Genomic DNA, 17,345 nt, shown 5'->3' on the forward strand with positions numbered 1-17,345 from the left:
GCTTTAGCACAAACCATCAATAAAGGCATATGTATTGAAGTAAGTAACTGATACCAGGTCTGATCCCAAAATCCAGACGATCTATTAGTGAGAAAATTGAAAAAATATTTTTCTAAGTGTTATGTTGTACTTGACAGAAGGGTGGACAACTGAATCAAGTACCAAACCCAGCAGTTTTATAAGAAGGTCTAAACCCTTTATTTTAGCATATGAGTGACTTTCATAGCAAGAGAGTTCTGCTTACTTAAACATTAGACTGACTTCAAAAACAATTAAGAAAAATATTTAGGGATGTGATTGTGGAAGAAAATTAAATCGCTCAGCATCCTATTCTTCCACTGTGCAGGAATAGATATTATTAAGCCCTTGAAAGAGCCTTTCTAAATAGACAGATTTTTGTATTTCAGGAGTACAATCTAAATGAATCAATTTTTTTAAACAATACAAAAATTCCTGTAATGTAGATGTAATACAAAGATGTAACAAAAAGACATACGACATTCAGTTACCACCTGAACTCTCATCTTTTGTTGGATAGAGCTGCCCACACTGCAATCTCCTCTACCTTTTGACGCACAAACTCATCTGGAGTTTTCAAATCATCTGCAGAGTTCACCAAGTACCCACAGTATCAGCTTCCACAAGAGAAAAGCTCTTACGTTGTGCAGATGCACACATAACCCTGGCAGCACATTTCTGTGAGATGCAGCCTTTATTTTTCCTAAGGATAATTCCTTGTCCCACATGTTTGTTTTGGGCATAAATATGCATAATAATTTTACACACACACACACACACACACACACGTCAGCTACATGGCTTAGTAATTCAAATTACCTCCAAGTTTCTCCTTCCTTCTTGAATCAAAAGTGAAATCTCCAATCCTTTTGCCGAACAGTGAAATCCTAATTTGTTTGTAAGCAGACATTGTCCTATCTATAGTGTATCAGTAGTTTAAGGCAATCTAGAAGATTTGTACTTATCACCATTTGGAACAGGATTGTTACACTCTATGACTGACAGCAGAATTAACATATTTCTAGCTACTGTGTAGTGTTAGAAATGTTAATGATTTGCAGAAGTCTTAAAACTAATTTTAAAAACAGTTTGAGACACAGACACGATAGGTTGCCAAAAATGCTTAAAAAGTCAGGGAAATACCTATAAACAATAATAACAAAAATTCCCACTCCGGCACTAAAAGCAGCAGTAGTATATACACAAAGAAAGACCAAAAAGAAAAGAAGAAAACTACAGAATGTAAGTTCACTTACATGCATAAATACACTTACAGAGCATTTCTTTGTCCTCTTTCACACTAAGAAAAGCAAACACGAAAATACCTTCCAAGAGATATGAACAGCCCCAAATGAACAGAATCTCTTTCTGGAACTTTTACAAATTCCACCTTAACCAAAGAGGGGAAATTTCCAAACCACACAGAAGAGGGGGTACATCACTGGACTTCAATACAATTGTCCTGCTTCCTATTACCTGAAAATAGATGGAAAGTAATCTGATAAAGAAAACAGAGAAGCCCATTTGGAGAAGAGGTGATTTAAACCTGACCGTATTTAGAGGTTCCAACTGTCAAAATACTGCAAGAACAACTACCATTTAACCTCAATCTGCTCAAATGTTAGAGAAATTAAGGTAAGGACTGCACCTCACAAATCTCATAAGCTCTAGAAAAAGAAATAGAGAAGACAGAATTCCACTAATTGAAAACTAGCTTTGTTTTTCAGAGCACTATATTCAAACCACCTGTATTCCACATTTCAGTGAGAAAATGAAAGGAGCCCAGTACAAAACTATCATCTGCTTTTGCCACATAAATGGAGAACTGCAAAAACTAAAAGGAAATAGAGTTAAGAAAAACAAGAAAAGCAGTAAAGGAGGCAGGATGACAAGAAGGTAATGACACCACACTTTCAGTATTATTTTACTTCCTTTCCCATGTTAGATAAAGGGTTGCATCTTCAAATTTTATTAATACCAAGTAAATAAACACCCTAAAATATTAAAGTAGTTCTATTATGTTCCTGCACACATTAGTTTTGTTACAGTAGTGATCTCTGCTGCCTTGATACTCATGTGTAGAGAATGGCATGCACACCTGTTCTTATAAAAATTCTACAAATGAACATAAATAGAAAAAAACAAATTAAAAAAAAATAAAAGGGGTGAGGGAAAGGCTTAGGCTGGGTAGCCACTGTAGTGAGAACAGACACTTAGCCTTCCCTAGAAAACCGAGGTCCGTATATAAACAGGAATCTACCCATTAGCAGTGACTCCAGACTTTACACACTTTATCCTGCACACACACCACCAATCTGAGTATTTAAATACGCAGTCTGTATGATGCAAGATACTCACCTTTCCATTCAAAGGAATGTGATGACAGGTACAAAATAAAGAACAGCAATAGCTGTGGCATAGATTATCTCCCACTGCTGGTCACCATCAACAAGCTTAACTGGCTACTGAGATTTAACAATCAAGTTATTCAAGGACAGAGGAAGAAAAGGTCAATAAAAAACTGCATTATTTAGACAAGTGTCTGTGCTAAACTCACAGCTTTTGTATGCTGGTCTTGGAGACACAAATGCAACCCAAGCCTCCTCTTCCTCCACTACCTCCCACCCCTTTTATTTGTTTGCTTGTTTGTTTTTAACAACACGGGGGGGGGGTATTTCAAAAAAAAACCAAAACTGAGAGTACATGCAAATACCACATGACCACGGCGAAAGTCAGGATTTTATTGCCATGCTCATTTTAACCTTTTCTGAAATTAGAGCTCAAAAATTACCAATGAAAACATATATATCCCTATTATTTTTCTTTAGTTTTTAACTGGTCTTTCATTATGCACTAGCCAGATGCACTGTAATACGTGTCTTGGGAAGGTATAGCAAGAAAAAGTCCTGTAAGGTTTCAGTAGTCAAGTGTTACCAGGCAACTATTTCGTGTTTCTTTAATTTATTTATTTTTCATTTAAACCTCAGCACAGCAAAACTACCATGATTCAGCAGAAGGGAAACCAAAAAGTATTCAAGGTATCCAAGCCACAGGTCTGCTCTATGTACCAGGCTCAACAGAGTATGCTGACATTTAACACAGATCCCACTACTGGTTATTTTCTTACAACATACTTGTGATCATATTTTGAATACGCACATGCAAACACACAGAAGGAATTATTCTCTAATGAATAAAAATACCTCCTAAAACTCACATACAGACTAAACTCAGCTAAGCTGGAAAAAACAGTACAACAAACTCCTCAGGAATCCCACCTCTCACGCGAACGCACAAAATAACAACGTCATTGTTAAACTAAAAGATCCTGGAATTCCTTCTACACACTTTCCCTGACATCCTCACACAATAAAATGCAGGGGTCAGTGGTACTGAAACAAGGAACGGCAGTTCCACTCTTGTGCACATACGAAAGCAAGTGACCCGAGCTATTATTCCAGTCTGAGGCACTTTTTGTTCCTAATATCCAGATGCAGCAGCTTTTTTTTCCCCTTTCTCTTTTTTTGTTTTTAAGAAATGACTGTGGACACCTCCTTCACATTTTCCTTTTCTTCAGTATTTTCACTTCATAAAGCTGCAGTCAATGTGTTTTGTGTGTAGTGAGAAGGGAATGGCACATTCAGTGGTGGTCTCAGCCACAGCCTACATTGGTGGCTCAAGTAGTCTCAGGATTAGGTCTTTGTGTGTGATGAAAGGATATGAAAAGTCAGTTATTTAAACTCAGTCAAGCTGTTGATTTTGGGGAGGAAAAAGGTTTTGCAATTCAGTTTTCCTCAATAAATCACTGCCCTTTTTCAAGGGCAGCTGCAGATAGTTCACATGTTCACAGTGTTCTCCAGAAACAAAACAGATCATGATTTTTTTTACCCCTCCCCTCAATCTAATGTAGGGTAAGAAATCAAAATGAAGCGGCCATCACATTAATTACTCAAATTCACTAGAAACTAAAGCAGAAAATCAACTCTGTTAACAAGTAATAAGATCACTGAAGAATTACAAGAGCAAGAAACTACAGAGAAAACCATCCCTTTAAAATTTACCAGAATAATTTACAAAACCAAAAGGAAATCTGAAATATATTTCACCGTCCTATGTACTCAATCAGTTTATAGACACAATTTCCAAGCAGTAGTTTATCAGTTTTGGTACTCATCCAGCATAGTCTGAAACCAGAGTTTAAAGATATTAAGCCTCTGCAGATCTATCTCAGTCAGAATATGATTCAGGTACTAAAAAAGAAGCCTTTGATGAGCTCTCAAAAATACAGCATCCAAAATGCTGGCCTCTTAGGAATATCTGGGCTAATATGCATAAACCACTATTAAATATATTGGATTCTTAATTCCTAATACCCCCTCATTAAATTATTTTATTCTATTTCTTGGCTGACTTTTTCCCCAATTAGTGCACTGTGTTTTATTAGTGCTGCATTGAGTTAAACACTGCCCAGAGAAGTTGTGGATGCCCCATCCTTGGAAGTGTTCAAGGCCAGGTTGGATGAGGCTTTGAGTAACCTGTGTACTGGAAGGTGTCCCTGCCCCTGGCAAGGGGTTTGGAACTAGATGGTCTTTAAGGTCCTTTCCAACCCAAAGCATTCTGTGAGTCTATGAGTTTAAACTACAGACCCTGCAGCTACCAGTGAAGTCCATATCAACAGAACCTTATAATCCCACAGAGGTTAAGGCAGGACGCTTATATCTAAATAAAGTATACGTTTAAATCCTCTTAGGAAAGTTTTAAAGCACTATAATGGCCTTCACACAAGTTGTCCTTTACCTGAGGAGACTATAATTTAGTTGGAAAAGAGCTGCCAAAACCACATAACTCCGGTTAAGAAAGCGAGATGCAGAACTGAGGCTAAAGAGGCTAACAATAATTAAAAATATGTGAGCTCACAAAAAAACTTGCCAAAACTCCACCATCTTCACCAAACAAGTTCATTCAGCTTTTCAACTATCTCAACCAACCTACAGACATTGATTACTACCTGATTTTACAAACAAATTTAATACCATATTTGGTTGAAGTAACGGGTGTCATAGCAAACAAAGGATTGCTTTCTATTTTATGTTTTTAGGAGAGCTAGTATGGAACCTTATGGTCAGCCAGAATTCATTACAGAAGATAAGACCCAGGCTTAGACTGCAGATTTTAAAGTTTATTTTTTTACTTTAATGAGCTTCAAACTGGACTCTAAATGTACAATTAAAGATATGTTAGCTGAAATGCCTAACTTAATCTTTGGTTTCCTCTCAATTTTTCTACTTCACGTCTACCCACAGAGTTCTGTTCCAGCCATGTAGTCAAACATAGCCATAAATATGTTCTCATAAAAGAGACTTATTTTTAATTCATAAACCTTGTGGATACAGCAGTAATTTCCACAAAACACACTCAATTGCACTAACATGAGATGTCTCGTATGCTGTTAAAATTCATAAGAAGAAAAAAATTACTGCCTTCTAGTGAGGATTGCTTCTCTTGCCTTGAGTCTCTCAAGACAGGTGTGTTTTATTTTGGTGCACTTCAAACCAAAGAATGAGAAGATGGCAGAAAACTTTAAATGCAGTGAGAGTTGCTACTTTGGGAGGTATTGCAAAACAAATCTAACCACATTTTCAAAAGAATACACAAGGTTCATGATGCATTTTTGTGCTTGCCACATACCTTTTATTTTTGCTTTAACAAGAAAGTGTACAGTGACTATCCACTGTCTTGAAGAGAGTCTTTATTCTCCTTAACTCAACAGAAGATGTAAAAAATTAAACTCCTTCTGTTCAAGGAATTAATTTTCATCCAGTACAGCTGTCTAGACTAATAATGCTCATTATGGCTGTAGTGCAGTGTATAAATCTTATTAGGTACTCCAAAAAGAATATTATCAATTTTTAGCATTGCTTAGAAATCTGTATTCAATATAATTCCAAATCTCTTAAAACTAGTAGATTGCATTTAATTATTTATTTATCGGTATTTAAATTGGCTCATACTGTAGTTTTTGGGTGTCCAGTCACATTGTGTTTATTTGTGCTGAAATGACACACCCACTTGCCAATACAGTAAAAGGGTGGGATGCTTCACAATGATCCTAGCAATAACTCTGAAAAACGACCACTTCTTCAATGCAAATCCACTCAAGAAAAGCTTCTACACACAAAGTAAGATGAACCAGTTACTGCATTGTTTATTAAGTTTCACTTGATTCCTCCTGACAACCATTTAAACAATGAATGTTGGGAAATGTCTCTCAAAGAATCAACAATAATGGCTGGGATCAGAGCTTTTATATCCAGCTAATACTGTTTTTAGAAAGGAGAAAATATTTCTTCCTGAAGGGATTATAAGAAGTGTTATAAAAGACACCTGCAAACAAAACAAGTGACAAAAGATCTCTATCATAATTGATAACAGTTATCCTTTGTAAAAATCCACGCTTCATCAGAAATAAATGTATCTTTGCTCTTGAATTTCAAAAGCATCCCCTAAGCAAGAAGCCTGCCGATCAAGAAGAGTAAGTTTTAGAAAACCTGCCAAGTAGGAAGTATTTTTTTCTTACGGATAGTAGTACATTATTAATCAACAGTAAGATCCTAAATTTTCTTTTCTGATGCAAAACAGAGCAGGAAAGCCTTGAAACACAGTGTCTTTTTAATAGTGTCCTGGACTTGTAAAATCTACTTTGTTTTTTTGGAGAGCAAAAACTTTTCACTTAAAAAACAAACTTCAGATTTTGACAAATAATTCAATAGCCAATTTAAAAGAAACGCATAAATTAATCAAGATGAAGGGAGATGTTTACCAAATGTGGTTCACAGTAGGAAACTGCTTGAAAGAAGAAAACAATCACATCTAGAGAAGCAGCCTTCACTCTTTCGTTCCAGACCAGTTTAGCTTCGGAAAGCACACACTGCCTAAAGGATCTATACACTGGTCAATAACTAGGTTTTCCAACCTGCTGGTAGATCATTCAGTCCTCTGTACCATGTGCCATGCATGGGTAGACACTTCCTCAGCTTTCTTTTGAAGCAGATCGGTTTGTTCCGTCAAAAGTAAGACAGTGCAATTCTCAAGACAGTTTGTTTCAGGGTCTGCTCCCAAAAGGAAGTATGGACAAGATCACACCAATTTTGGCTCCCTCTGCATTTGCAGACTTCTGTAACATTTTCCCAGCAAACTTTGCATCCTCAGACAACCCCACATGCCTTTAAACCACATGCCAGGGCATGCAAAACACCCACTCAGTTTCTTGCTATAAAACCACCATGCAAGTCATCTTGCAACACAGCCCTCACATTATTTTAAATGCGCAGAACTAAGGAAAATGGTTAATCATTTTATCTCAGGATCACAGGACCCAGAGGATGCTCTAGCCTTGAGTAGTACATAGTAAGAACACACACAGTGCAGTCTGCTGTAAAGGAGACACACTTATGCACATACAAACCCCTCTGGTCCAATGGACAAGCGCACTGTGCAGGAGAGAGGGGTTTGACTTTGTGGATGCAAACCACATGCTAAGAAAAGAGGATAAGGACTGCAGGACAAACTGAACTTCCAGTTAAAAAGAAAGGCACATATGTATAGTCTCGAGAGAGCTGAAATAAAGTAAGGTATTTTGTCTAATAAGACAGTTAATGAGACTGAAGAAGACTTGGAATCTGTACAAACATGAATTGTTTTTATAGAAAAACTACACTGCACTTTCAAGAAGAATTTAAATTCAATTAAATTAAATAGCCATGAATTAAAAATCCTAATGTTCACTGTAAGCAATTCCCTAACTCACAAAAAAACCCTCAATTGCTGTAATTGGGTAAAATACACCACGTTCCTTTCTTCCCCAAAATGACACTTTAAAGTGGCACTGTAAAATTTGAAAAACAAAGCACACACCGCAATTTCAGCTACTTCAGTAAACTACAAAAAAGACTTTATCTTAATAGGTGTTTTCTCTTCTTGGAATAATTTCTTTTCCTATTTTCAAGAGTTCACCAAGAACAACACGATTAAACTGCTCAACCTGAAATGTCTTTGGTTTATTTTTAAATAAGTCAAAACAAGGTTTAGATCCTGAATAAGTTATCTTTAAGAGATGAAGAGAAGCTACCAATAGCACCTTAAGAAACATTTCTGACTTCAGCATGACAGGTGTGATCCACTAAGTGGATCCAGATAATCCACTAAGTCTTTCTTTATCTAGCCTCGACAATTCTCTGTATTTTGTGATTCATGTTATTTTCATACAGCACAATCTTTTTTTTTTTCAGATTTATCCTCCTGCAATTTTTTAAGAGAAAGATTAATAGCAACTGCAACAGAAAAATTACCTTGATGTCATATATAATCCGTTATCATTTCATCATCATCAAAATCTCAATGCTTTGTCCATCTTTCTTTTCTGCAGCAATTTATTTCACTTGTTCCTATTAAGGTTATTATATTCACCCTATTACTACTAATCTTTTCTTTGTAAATAGCCACACCTATTTTAATCTGAAATGGTGTGGTAAGCATTTGATTCTTTGTGGAAGTAGACATGTAATTAGGTTAATCTGTGCTATCTTTTCATGTGAGCTGATTGTTTCTTTACTATGGACATATTTCTTATAACAGCAATAAGCTTGCCAGATTGCTTGGAGGCAAATCAGGAGCAATTTACCAAGCATGTAGCTACTATGAGCTGAAATCTTGACATAATAGCAAGCTGTGTATAGCCACTCCTACCTGCCAGTTATTACTCATGTTAGCTTTTTACTGACACGTTAAATTTCAACCACACCTTTCTTTCACAAACAAGTACTTTCATTCAACTCAGCTACATCTGTGACAAATAGCTGATCTTCAGCAAAGCATACAGGAATCTAAATGCAGAATGCAGTGCACAAGTCTTTGACAGAAGCAACTGAATTACCTGCACAAAGTCCAAGAACGTCAGTGGAAGCAAATCATCCAAGTGGCCAATATCTTTGGAGAAACGATTTAAGATTCTTCCTATAGAAACAGGGTTGAGAAGAAAAAACAAAAGGAAAGTAAATATAATTCCTGAAAAGAACCATGTTTTACCATATCAAAAACAATTAAAAGGAAACAGCTGGACTCTAAAAATAAAAAGACAATTTTGGAAACCCCACGAGGGGAATCTTCTGCAACCACTGCAATATATTTTGAAGAAGAATAGTTTTTTACAAATGCCTTCTACCCAAATATAAAACCTGTACTTAAACAGCTGGAAAAAAATTCAAATGGGTTGAAGATAATATTTCAACAAAATTTAACACGTGAAACACATATGCTTTATATGCTCAACATGTGCAGGTAAAGGTTTATAGTTCAGACAACTTAATGCAAGTTTCATCAAGCAACAACAGCCAGAATCTGCTCCTATCCTTGACTGAAACTCACTAGTGCATGCATGTCTCAGATAGATCATAGTTGATCTAACTGATCTTTTTCAGCATTTCTGTTCTCACCCCTCAACATTATACATGGAATCAAATTGCAAGTGTTTCTAAAATAAAATCTGAGACAGATTTGCATTCATGCAGTCTTACATTTGTACTTATTCAAAACCTAGACAATACTGATCGTTATTAAAGCTAACAAAACTATTTTTAATCTGCTGTCAGTGAAGCATTTGCATTTCTCTATTTTCCCAAGTTCTACTTGAGTGAAAAAAATCAGTTATATCAAGACTTCTTTAATAATTAAAGTCACAGCACTGCCACCCATAAGTGGATTAGTATCTTTCTCTATTAATCAGTATCTCTACTCACCAGGAAAGAAATGAAACCAGGGGTGGGGATTTGGCCATTTCTAAGGTGTGTGGTGCCCATACATGTATTCACAATGCTTTTTTATCTGCATATATCTTGACTCAATTATACTTTTAACTGGTACAAACATATTAAGCACACTGGCAACAAAAGACTTTTTTTTTTCTTTTCAAAGGAGCTCATTAAACTGAAAGCAGTTAAGTTTAAAGTTTCCACAGAGTGCACTGGAGACGTATTTTAGAGATAAGAGATACTGAAGTAAACTTCTGTAGCAACTACCATGCTAGTCTTCTGCTTACAGCTCTTTTTAATTCATTTCCTTTTTAAGGGAATTTCTGTTCCACACCAAACAATACAGAAAACAGCCTCTCCTCAGATCTGGGACGTGATTCCGAAGAGAGATACTGGTTGCAAAGAGCTTGTTCTGCAGTTCTTTAACTACCCAAGGCAGTTACTTAAGGCAGCCAACAGCAGAATTCATCCTGGTTTTAGGCTTTGCCCACAGAGAGGAAGGGTATACAGCAGCACAAGACTCAGAAAAATCTCTTTTGTTACTGGGAGTAGCACGTGGGCATGTTCCCTTTCACTTGTATTTGGGTAGATACATCAGAAGGAAGTCCAAGGCAATTTTTTTTTAAACTTTCTGTTTTCCATGGTTTTCTTACATGGAGAATGTAAGAAAAATGTCAAAGAATGATCAAGCACATGCTGCATACATGCTGAAGCTAAGGCTTCTTAATATCCTTAAATATCACATCCTAGGTTATTTTCAAATGAACCAAGACTTCACTAGCAAAAAGAAAATCATTCAAAGAGGTTAAATGCTTCCTGTTAATAGGGCTTTCCTCAGCAGCGTGTCCAGGAAGGGCAGATAAAGGAAACTAGGTGTGAATAGCAGACTGGGCTCAGGGCATTAGAAATCTGTTCACAGCTTTGTCACTTGTCTTCTGAGTGACTTCACTTTATTTTACAGAGCAAGGAGCACAGCAAGGAGAGGTGACAGTGCTAAGCCCCACCATGAAAAGCTAACTCATGACAGAGACCCAGCAAAGACAAGCTGTACACAAGGGCAAAGGATTATTCCCATAGTGAGCAAACCCCACCTTAATTCAGCCTGTTATCGCCCTTTGTCTTTTAACCCAAATAAGTTTTATTTGTAGTGATTTCAGATTTACATAAGAAGCCACTGTGCAAAGGCCATCCCCATGTGACACTGGCAGGAGGCAGCAAGGTCACTCAGGCTGGCTACTTTTCCATGGCCACAGCAAGGTCAGCCCAGTGCTGGCACCTCCAGGAATCAAGCAATGCCTGCACATTAAGAGTGACTGTGGCAATGCTCTCCTCCTCTTCCAGTGAAGTTCTTTGAGCAATGTGGTCATGAAAGAAAACTTAGCTCACCTAGGCTGTCCCCAGCAACCCCTGGTTTCACTGTCTCTTCCATGTTGCCACCAACTGCTCCAGTTCCCACAGGTAATCACGCTGCTAATTGATTGCCAAAACTGTATTTTTTTGCAACTGCCTTATGGAACTGTTAAGTATAACAATGTTTCTACAGCCTCTGTTTTGACAGCTCCGTGAGCTGCCACTAGGAAAGTGAAAATTAATCTGATGTTATCAATAAAACATGAAAACATCTTTTAATCTGCCTAATCCTCTTTAAAATGTAAATACAGTAATTCTGTAAAATGACATTGACTAAAATTTGAGTGAGCAAAAGAAATGGCATATGAAAATGACAAACCTTGAAAACTGGAACCTTTCACAGTCCACCTAATACAATTAAACAGTGGCAACATGAATCAGCTACTTCCCAAATAAACATTTAAGTGAATCTCTGGTAGCAGCACTTCATTTTTTTTGAATTTTCAAATTACTGAAAAATTAGTCTATTTAGTGTTTTCACACAGAAATTCTGGAAAATGACACCTGAAGTCATTAAGACCAGGAAAATCCTTTGCTTATTGCTAGGAGGTCTGTAACTCCCTCCTGTACTGTTTATCCAGTGACCATTAATGCTTTTCTACAGCTAAAGGCAAGAGACAAACCTACAAGCCTTAGCCTTCTTTTTGTCATTGCTGTTTTTCCATTCTATTACCTCACAGGCATGCATGCATGCAAAGTAGAAGAGAAAATACAAGCCTGGAGATGTATTTCAGATCCTGTTCACACGGATGTAACTGAACTGGCATCTCATACAGCACATCCTACACAAAAGGAAGCTACAGTAACCCACTAAAGCAAGTAAGTTCCTTCACCATACAGCAGGGACAGCAATGCACTTCCAAGCCGAAGTGTTATGCTTTCGAAATATCCACAAGATGCCCCATAGCCATTACAGCATTGCATCCAAAGCAATTGCTTCATTTATAAGGATGTCTACAAGTACATGAGGTCTATTCCACAAGGTATGAAGAAACAACTGTTTCCACTTACTGGAAGCACAGTAAATCAGTGACGTGCTTATGCATTATTAAGCATGCAAGAGAAAACATTCCAGCTATAGAAGTTAAAGTACCTATTTGGAGTCAGGACTCCAAATGCTTACAGTTATGACTACTGTTTCTACTAGCACTTGCAAACCTAATTTTTGAGAATGGTTCTTCAGACTACAGAAACTGTTGCACCTGCTATTCAAGAAGGGCAGGAGCTGCACAACTTACCTACCCTCTCTACCTGAAAATTATGTTTTCTCTCCAAAACCTTTAAATCCTTCTCTCCTAAACTTACAGACTATCAATATTACCTTCCCACCATAGTTCATATTTCCAAAAACCCTGAACTCCTTAAGCAAGCATCTCTGAGATACAGATACATGCCAAGAAACAGTAATTCTTAGATCAGTCCATTATATCCAAATCATAAAAATTTTTAAGCTCCCTTAATACCTATATCCTTTACTTATCCCACTGAGGGGCTACAAAGCAAAAAGAAACTACTACATCTAAAACTTGCAAGTCAAATTTCATGAAACCACTAACAAAAAGTCTTTCAAGAAATTAAGTATGCCAATGTTACAACAGCATCCCCATTGGTGAAGAGTATCTGCCATTTCAATCACTCAGGCGTCCACATGGTGTGCAGTGTTAGCAAGCCGCAAAAGGAGACGTGCTCTCTTCAGCAGTCTTATGTTTGTTTTTACATCAAATAACTTAATCAGAACACACACTGTTGTTAGATTTCTTCCGAAGTAATTAAATAACTATTCAATGCCAATTAATCACAGTTAAATAAGGGTCTGTCACCAAAGTGCTATGTACACATTTCAGACTATTTAATGGTCAAATACTTGGCAGTATCAAAGTTAAACAATGATTCATTAAACCTCCTCCCATACACAATAGGTAGGCTAAACTTGAAGTGAAAGAATCAAACCTCTTTTGTCCTCCATGAAAAAGACATCAAACCTCAGTATGTGATACTCTTTTCTTCCTTGCTCTGTAAACTGCTTTAATTGCATGAATCGGAATGTGTTCAGGTGCTACAAACCCACTTTGCTTCTGCAGGTGCCTACTGACACTTTGGAATAGATGTTCAAACCTATCATACAAATAATGAAAACACTTGACTGTGCCACACCATTTTAAAATGTTTATACATACTTTATCATGAAAGAAATATAATCCAAACTGAATCAACACTCAAGATGTAAACACCAGAAAAGGATTTTTTTTTTATACAAGAAACTAGGATCCTCCACTATAACAGCCAAATGCCATCCATAGTATTCAATGTTGTGCAACCTAAATTCCAAGGACCCTAAGAGCAATAGTACATTATTTCTAAATGTATTTGGCATTTCTAGTATACTTTGTTGGCCAGGGTATTCACTGAAATATTTCTTTGTAACACAATAGAGTAGACACATTGATTTTCTATACCTTGCAATGAGTTTACAAAACCTTTATACACACTTGCTTCATCACATATTGCAGAAATACTTTGTCACCACTTCTCCAGCTCACTGATTCGCCTCCTTGGAAAAGAAAAAGGGTTTAAGAAAAGGGCCTTCTACAGACAGAAAGATTTTGCCACTTGTATGTGCATGTGTGTGTGCATGGGTGCACAGTCTTGGGATGTTTTTCCCTCAGATTAGGCTAATCCTCAGTGCAGGCAATTTTAATTGCATCACACTTTTTATTTCAATATGAAAATATTATTAATAAATACTGCTTTGCATAGTAGCCTCAACTCCTCCATAGCAATAGGCCTCAATATCCATATCCATGTACTGCATTTACCAGGGGAAAAAAAAAAATTCAAAATCTCTTAAACTACTCTGAAACAGTCAAACCAGAACACCCTCACCCCTCACTGCCCAGGCTCCATGAAGAGAAAGTAACAAATTAAACACTTTTATCTTCTGCTCCTCCCTGCAAACTTGCAGAAACCTGTGTAAAGGCTACCTGTAGTGCTAAGAATAGATTCAAGATGGTACTTAGTCATTTATGTGTAACTAAACATAAGCAACCCGACTAGGACTGAAGGTACAACAAGCCACAGAGATGCTCGCCTGGGCTAGGACAGACAACCTGTAACTTCAATGGATCCACATGTCAGACAATCCCAAAGCACATACTGTGCAGCCACTAGCCCTGCTGAGCAAGCAGAAGCCCCTCACATTCCTCACTCCCCTGACACCATGGCACCACTGTGGTCACCACAGCTGGGTGCCACCGCTGCCTGCAACAGCCACGGCGCAGCGTGGGCTTCCTGACCCCAAAGAGAGGAATCATGCACTCCAGCAGTCCCCATTACAGCTTGGAAAACCAAAGTCCTTTTAAATGGACGCCTGGTAGCAAAATAATGCTCTCAAATGTGCATGTGGCAATAAAAGCACACTCAAAAAGCAGGAATAGAAGAAACGCTGTACAGAACCGTGTGCATTTAAACGCCCATCCATTTAACTGCATTGAACACGCTTCCCATTCTGTCCGTGGTACAAATTGGCGGCTCCCCACATATCTTGCTGTTAAACTGTGGCATTCAGCAACTGATAAGCCTTTACCCGTGCTCAGTTCACACACACCCCGAATAAAGAAAAAAAATTTAAAAAGTACTGCAACTACAAACTACAAGCAGCCTGCCGTTTCATCAAAGCAGTGACAAAGTGGATTGTCCATATCAAATGTTGGCAGGAAGCAGACATTACATCAACCTTGTAAAATACAACTATGAAATCAACAAAATAATTAAAGATGGATTACTGACTTTGAAAGGAATTGTAAGTTTGTAAAATATTTCTTCAGAAAGAAATCTGGAAATGCATCTCCTGCATAGCTGTCAATTACTGATCTACTCTGGCTTTTCTTCCATATTTCTACAAAGAAACGTCAAAAGGTCTGTTATCTTTTTTAATATATATTTAGCACCACATGTCCACACAAACTGCCATATACAGCATTGCTGTCTTCCCCACAGGCATCCTATAAATATAAATAAGAAATTCTACCCCATTTTTTTCTTTAGCAGCCTGAAACTGATAGGAATATTATCACTTTCTTAGACATTTGCAAATAGGCACAGTGGTGCTGGGCCAAAATATGCTGAGATCATAATATCCATTTATCTAAACTGCCAGCATGTAATGAATTCAGGTGGGATGCCTTGTATCCAAATTAATTTACTACTTGAAAAGGACTTTTTACACAAATGTTGTCAAACAAGAAAACAGTTAGGAGATGAGAAGAAAATGTAAACACTGTGTTTCATCTTATTTTTAAGTGTAGGATTTAAAGAAAGAATAACTATGACAAAGATAAGAACGGAAAACAGGCTTCTTTGGAAATGAATTTTTATTTTTACTGCTGATGGAGACATCTACATTACCTAGTATGAATACATTAATCCTAACTGTACAGTTGTTTCTGGAGCTTTCTAGTCCATACATACTATTGACTGGAATTACCCTGCTGTGGCAAACCTAAATAGGTCAATGCCCTAAACAATTTTTTTTAATCTCTTTGGTAATTTATGTGGTACAGTTGATTTTTCCTTTTTCCTAGGTGTACTCAGAAGAGCACATGTATTAACATCTGTTATCACCAGCCAAAGTCTCCTCACATAAGATACAATGCAGAAATTGTATCTAAAGTCTCCATTAAAAACAGAAGCACATAAAGGAAAAACCTCTTGATTGTGTGGAGGAAGGGGGGGAAGTGTAACTTTCCTTCTTTCTGAAATTGCTTTCTTGGCAAATCTCAAAATACCTTCTGCATCCTAACCGCCTTTCTGATTGTATCTCATCACCAATTAACTAAGTTGGTTACAATTCCAGATGTAACAGCATTGACAAAACAGAATTTAACTTTGGTGCTGTATTATACTTGCTAACAAAGTGATCCCTTTTAAAAAAGCATGCTAGAGCTGGGGTAATATATGCATTAGCAATTTTCTAATTATTGATCCCTGCAGTAATACCTGTAATCAATTGTGAAAGGGATGTTCAAAAGCATTTAGAAGTACAAACTTCTGGCAATATATATATGTTTTATGCTAGAACCTGGGTCATAATTAGAAAGACAATGGAAGCTGACACTTGTACCGCCCCCAACCCCTGGAGTAATATCAATCTAATATGTAATCCTGTGATGAAGATTGCCAGAACAAAGTTCTAACCATTCTAGAAGCTAAGATCTGGATATCCTCTCTGTTTATTTTTAAACTCATTCACTGAAGCTATTTTAAGTTATCCTCAGTTTAATGAAAAAATTCTACATTTAAACATACTGAAACAAAAAAACTCACAACCTAAAATGAAGTCACCAAATCTAATGTACTGCCAAAATACAGCAGAACTTAATTTCTGCTCTATACTTCAACATAAGCAACATGATTTTCAAGTCCCATTTTTAAGGGACACGGTCCAACTGGACAAAAAAAAGGCATTTCTACACAGGAGGGAGGTACAGGAGAGTTACAACTGGCCTCCTTACCCTTCCAGAAGGAAAAAAACTTAAAAATGGTAACCATTTGCACCTTCTTATCAATTGGCCTTTAAAAAGATGTCAAGTTATAAACTACTGACAAAATTATCTATTGATTTACACCACCTTTTTTCTTTTCATATATAAAGTTACGTACTTCAGCTCCTCACCACAATGCAAAGCATCTGTATAATAGAAAATGTTATCTACAAAACGTAGTCCTATATTGACTTTCTACTAGCAAGATTATGAATTTAATTCTTCGCTAAAATATTTAACCACAACTGCACCCACTTTTGAAGAAGCACTTATACAGTCTAGTTCTTTGGGCTGAAAATATGCCCCAAGTGCTTTCTTCTGGAAGAGGGGCTTACAAAAAATTAAACAGAATACTACAAATCAGGATGGACTGAAATATCTGAAGAGTATTTTGTTACTGGAATATTTACATGGCAGGACAAAAACAGCTATTAGAGCTACTTTCATATTTGGGAGCTATACATAAATATATATCAATGCAAGAATTAAAATAAAAATGGAAATATATATTACCTTCCTGGTAAGGTTCTTCCAACAACAAAAAGGAGTTTTCCTATGCTATTTATACTAC

General features: G+C 36.9%; 1 protein-coding gene across 2 annotated transcripts in view; it reads right to left on the minus strand.

The window, feature by feature from the left end:
• ABCC4 (ATP binding cassette subfamily C member 4) overlaps positions 1-17,345 on the minus strand; it is a 146,426-nt gene that overhangs the window by 57,100 nt on the left and 71,981 nt on the right. For both annotated transcript variants that reach the window (XM_039556857.1, XM_039556795.1), the window contains exon 20: positions 8,951-9,030. In XM_039556857.1, the coding sequence (XP_039412791.1) occupies positions 8,951-9,030 (80 nt within the window). The remainder of the gene's footprint in view (positions 1-8,950; positions 9,031-17,345) is intronic.

The sequence above is a fragment of the Corvus cornix genome, chromosome 1, assembly GCF_000738735.6.
Source record: "Corvus cornix cornix isolate S_Up_H32 chromosome 1, ASM73873v5, whole genome shotgun sequence".
Classification (NCBI taxonomy): domain Eukaryota; kingdom Metazoa; phylum Chordata; class Aves; order Passeriformes; family Corvidae; genus Corvus; species Corvus cornix.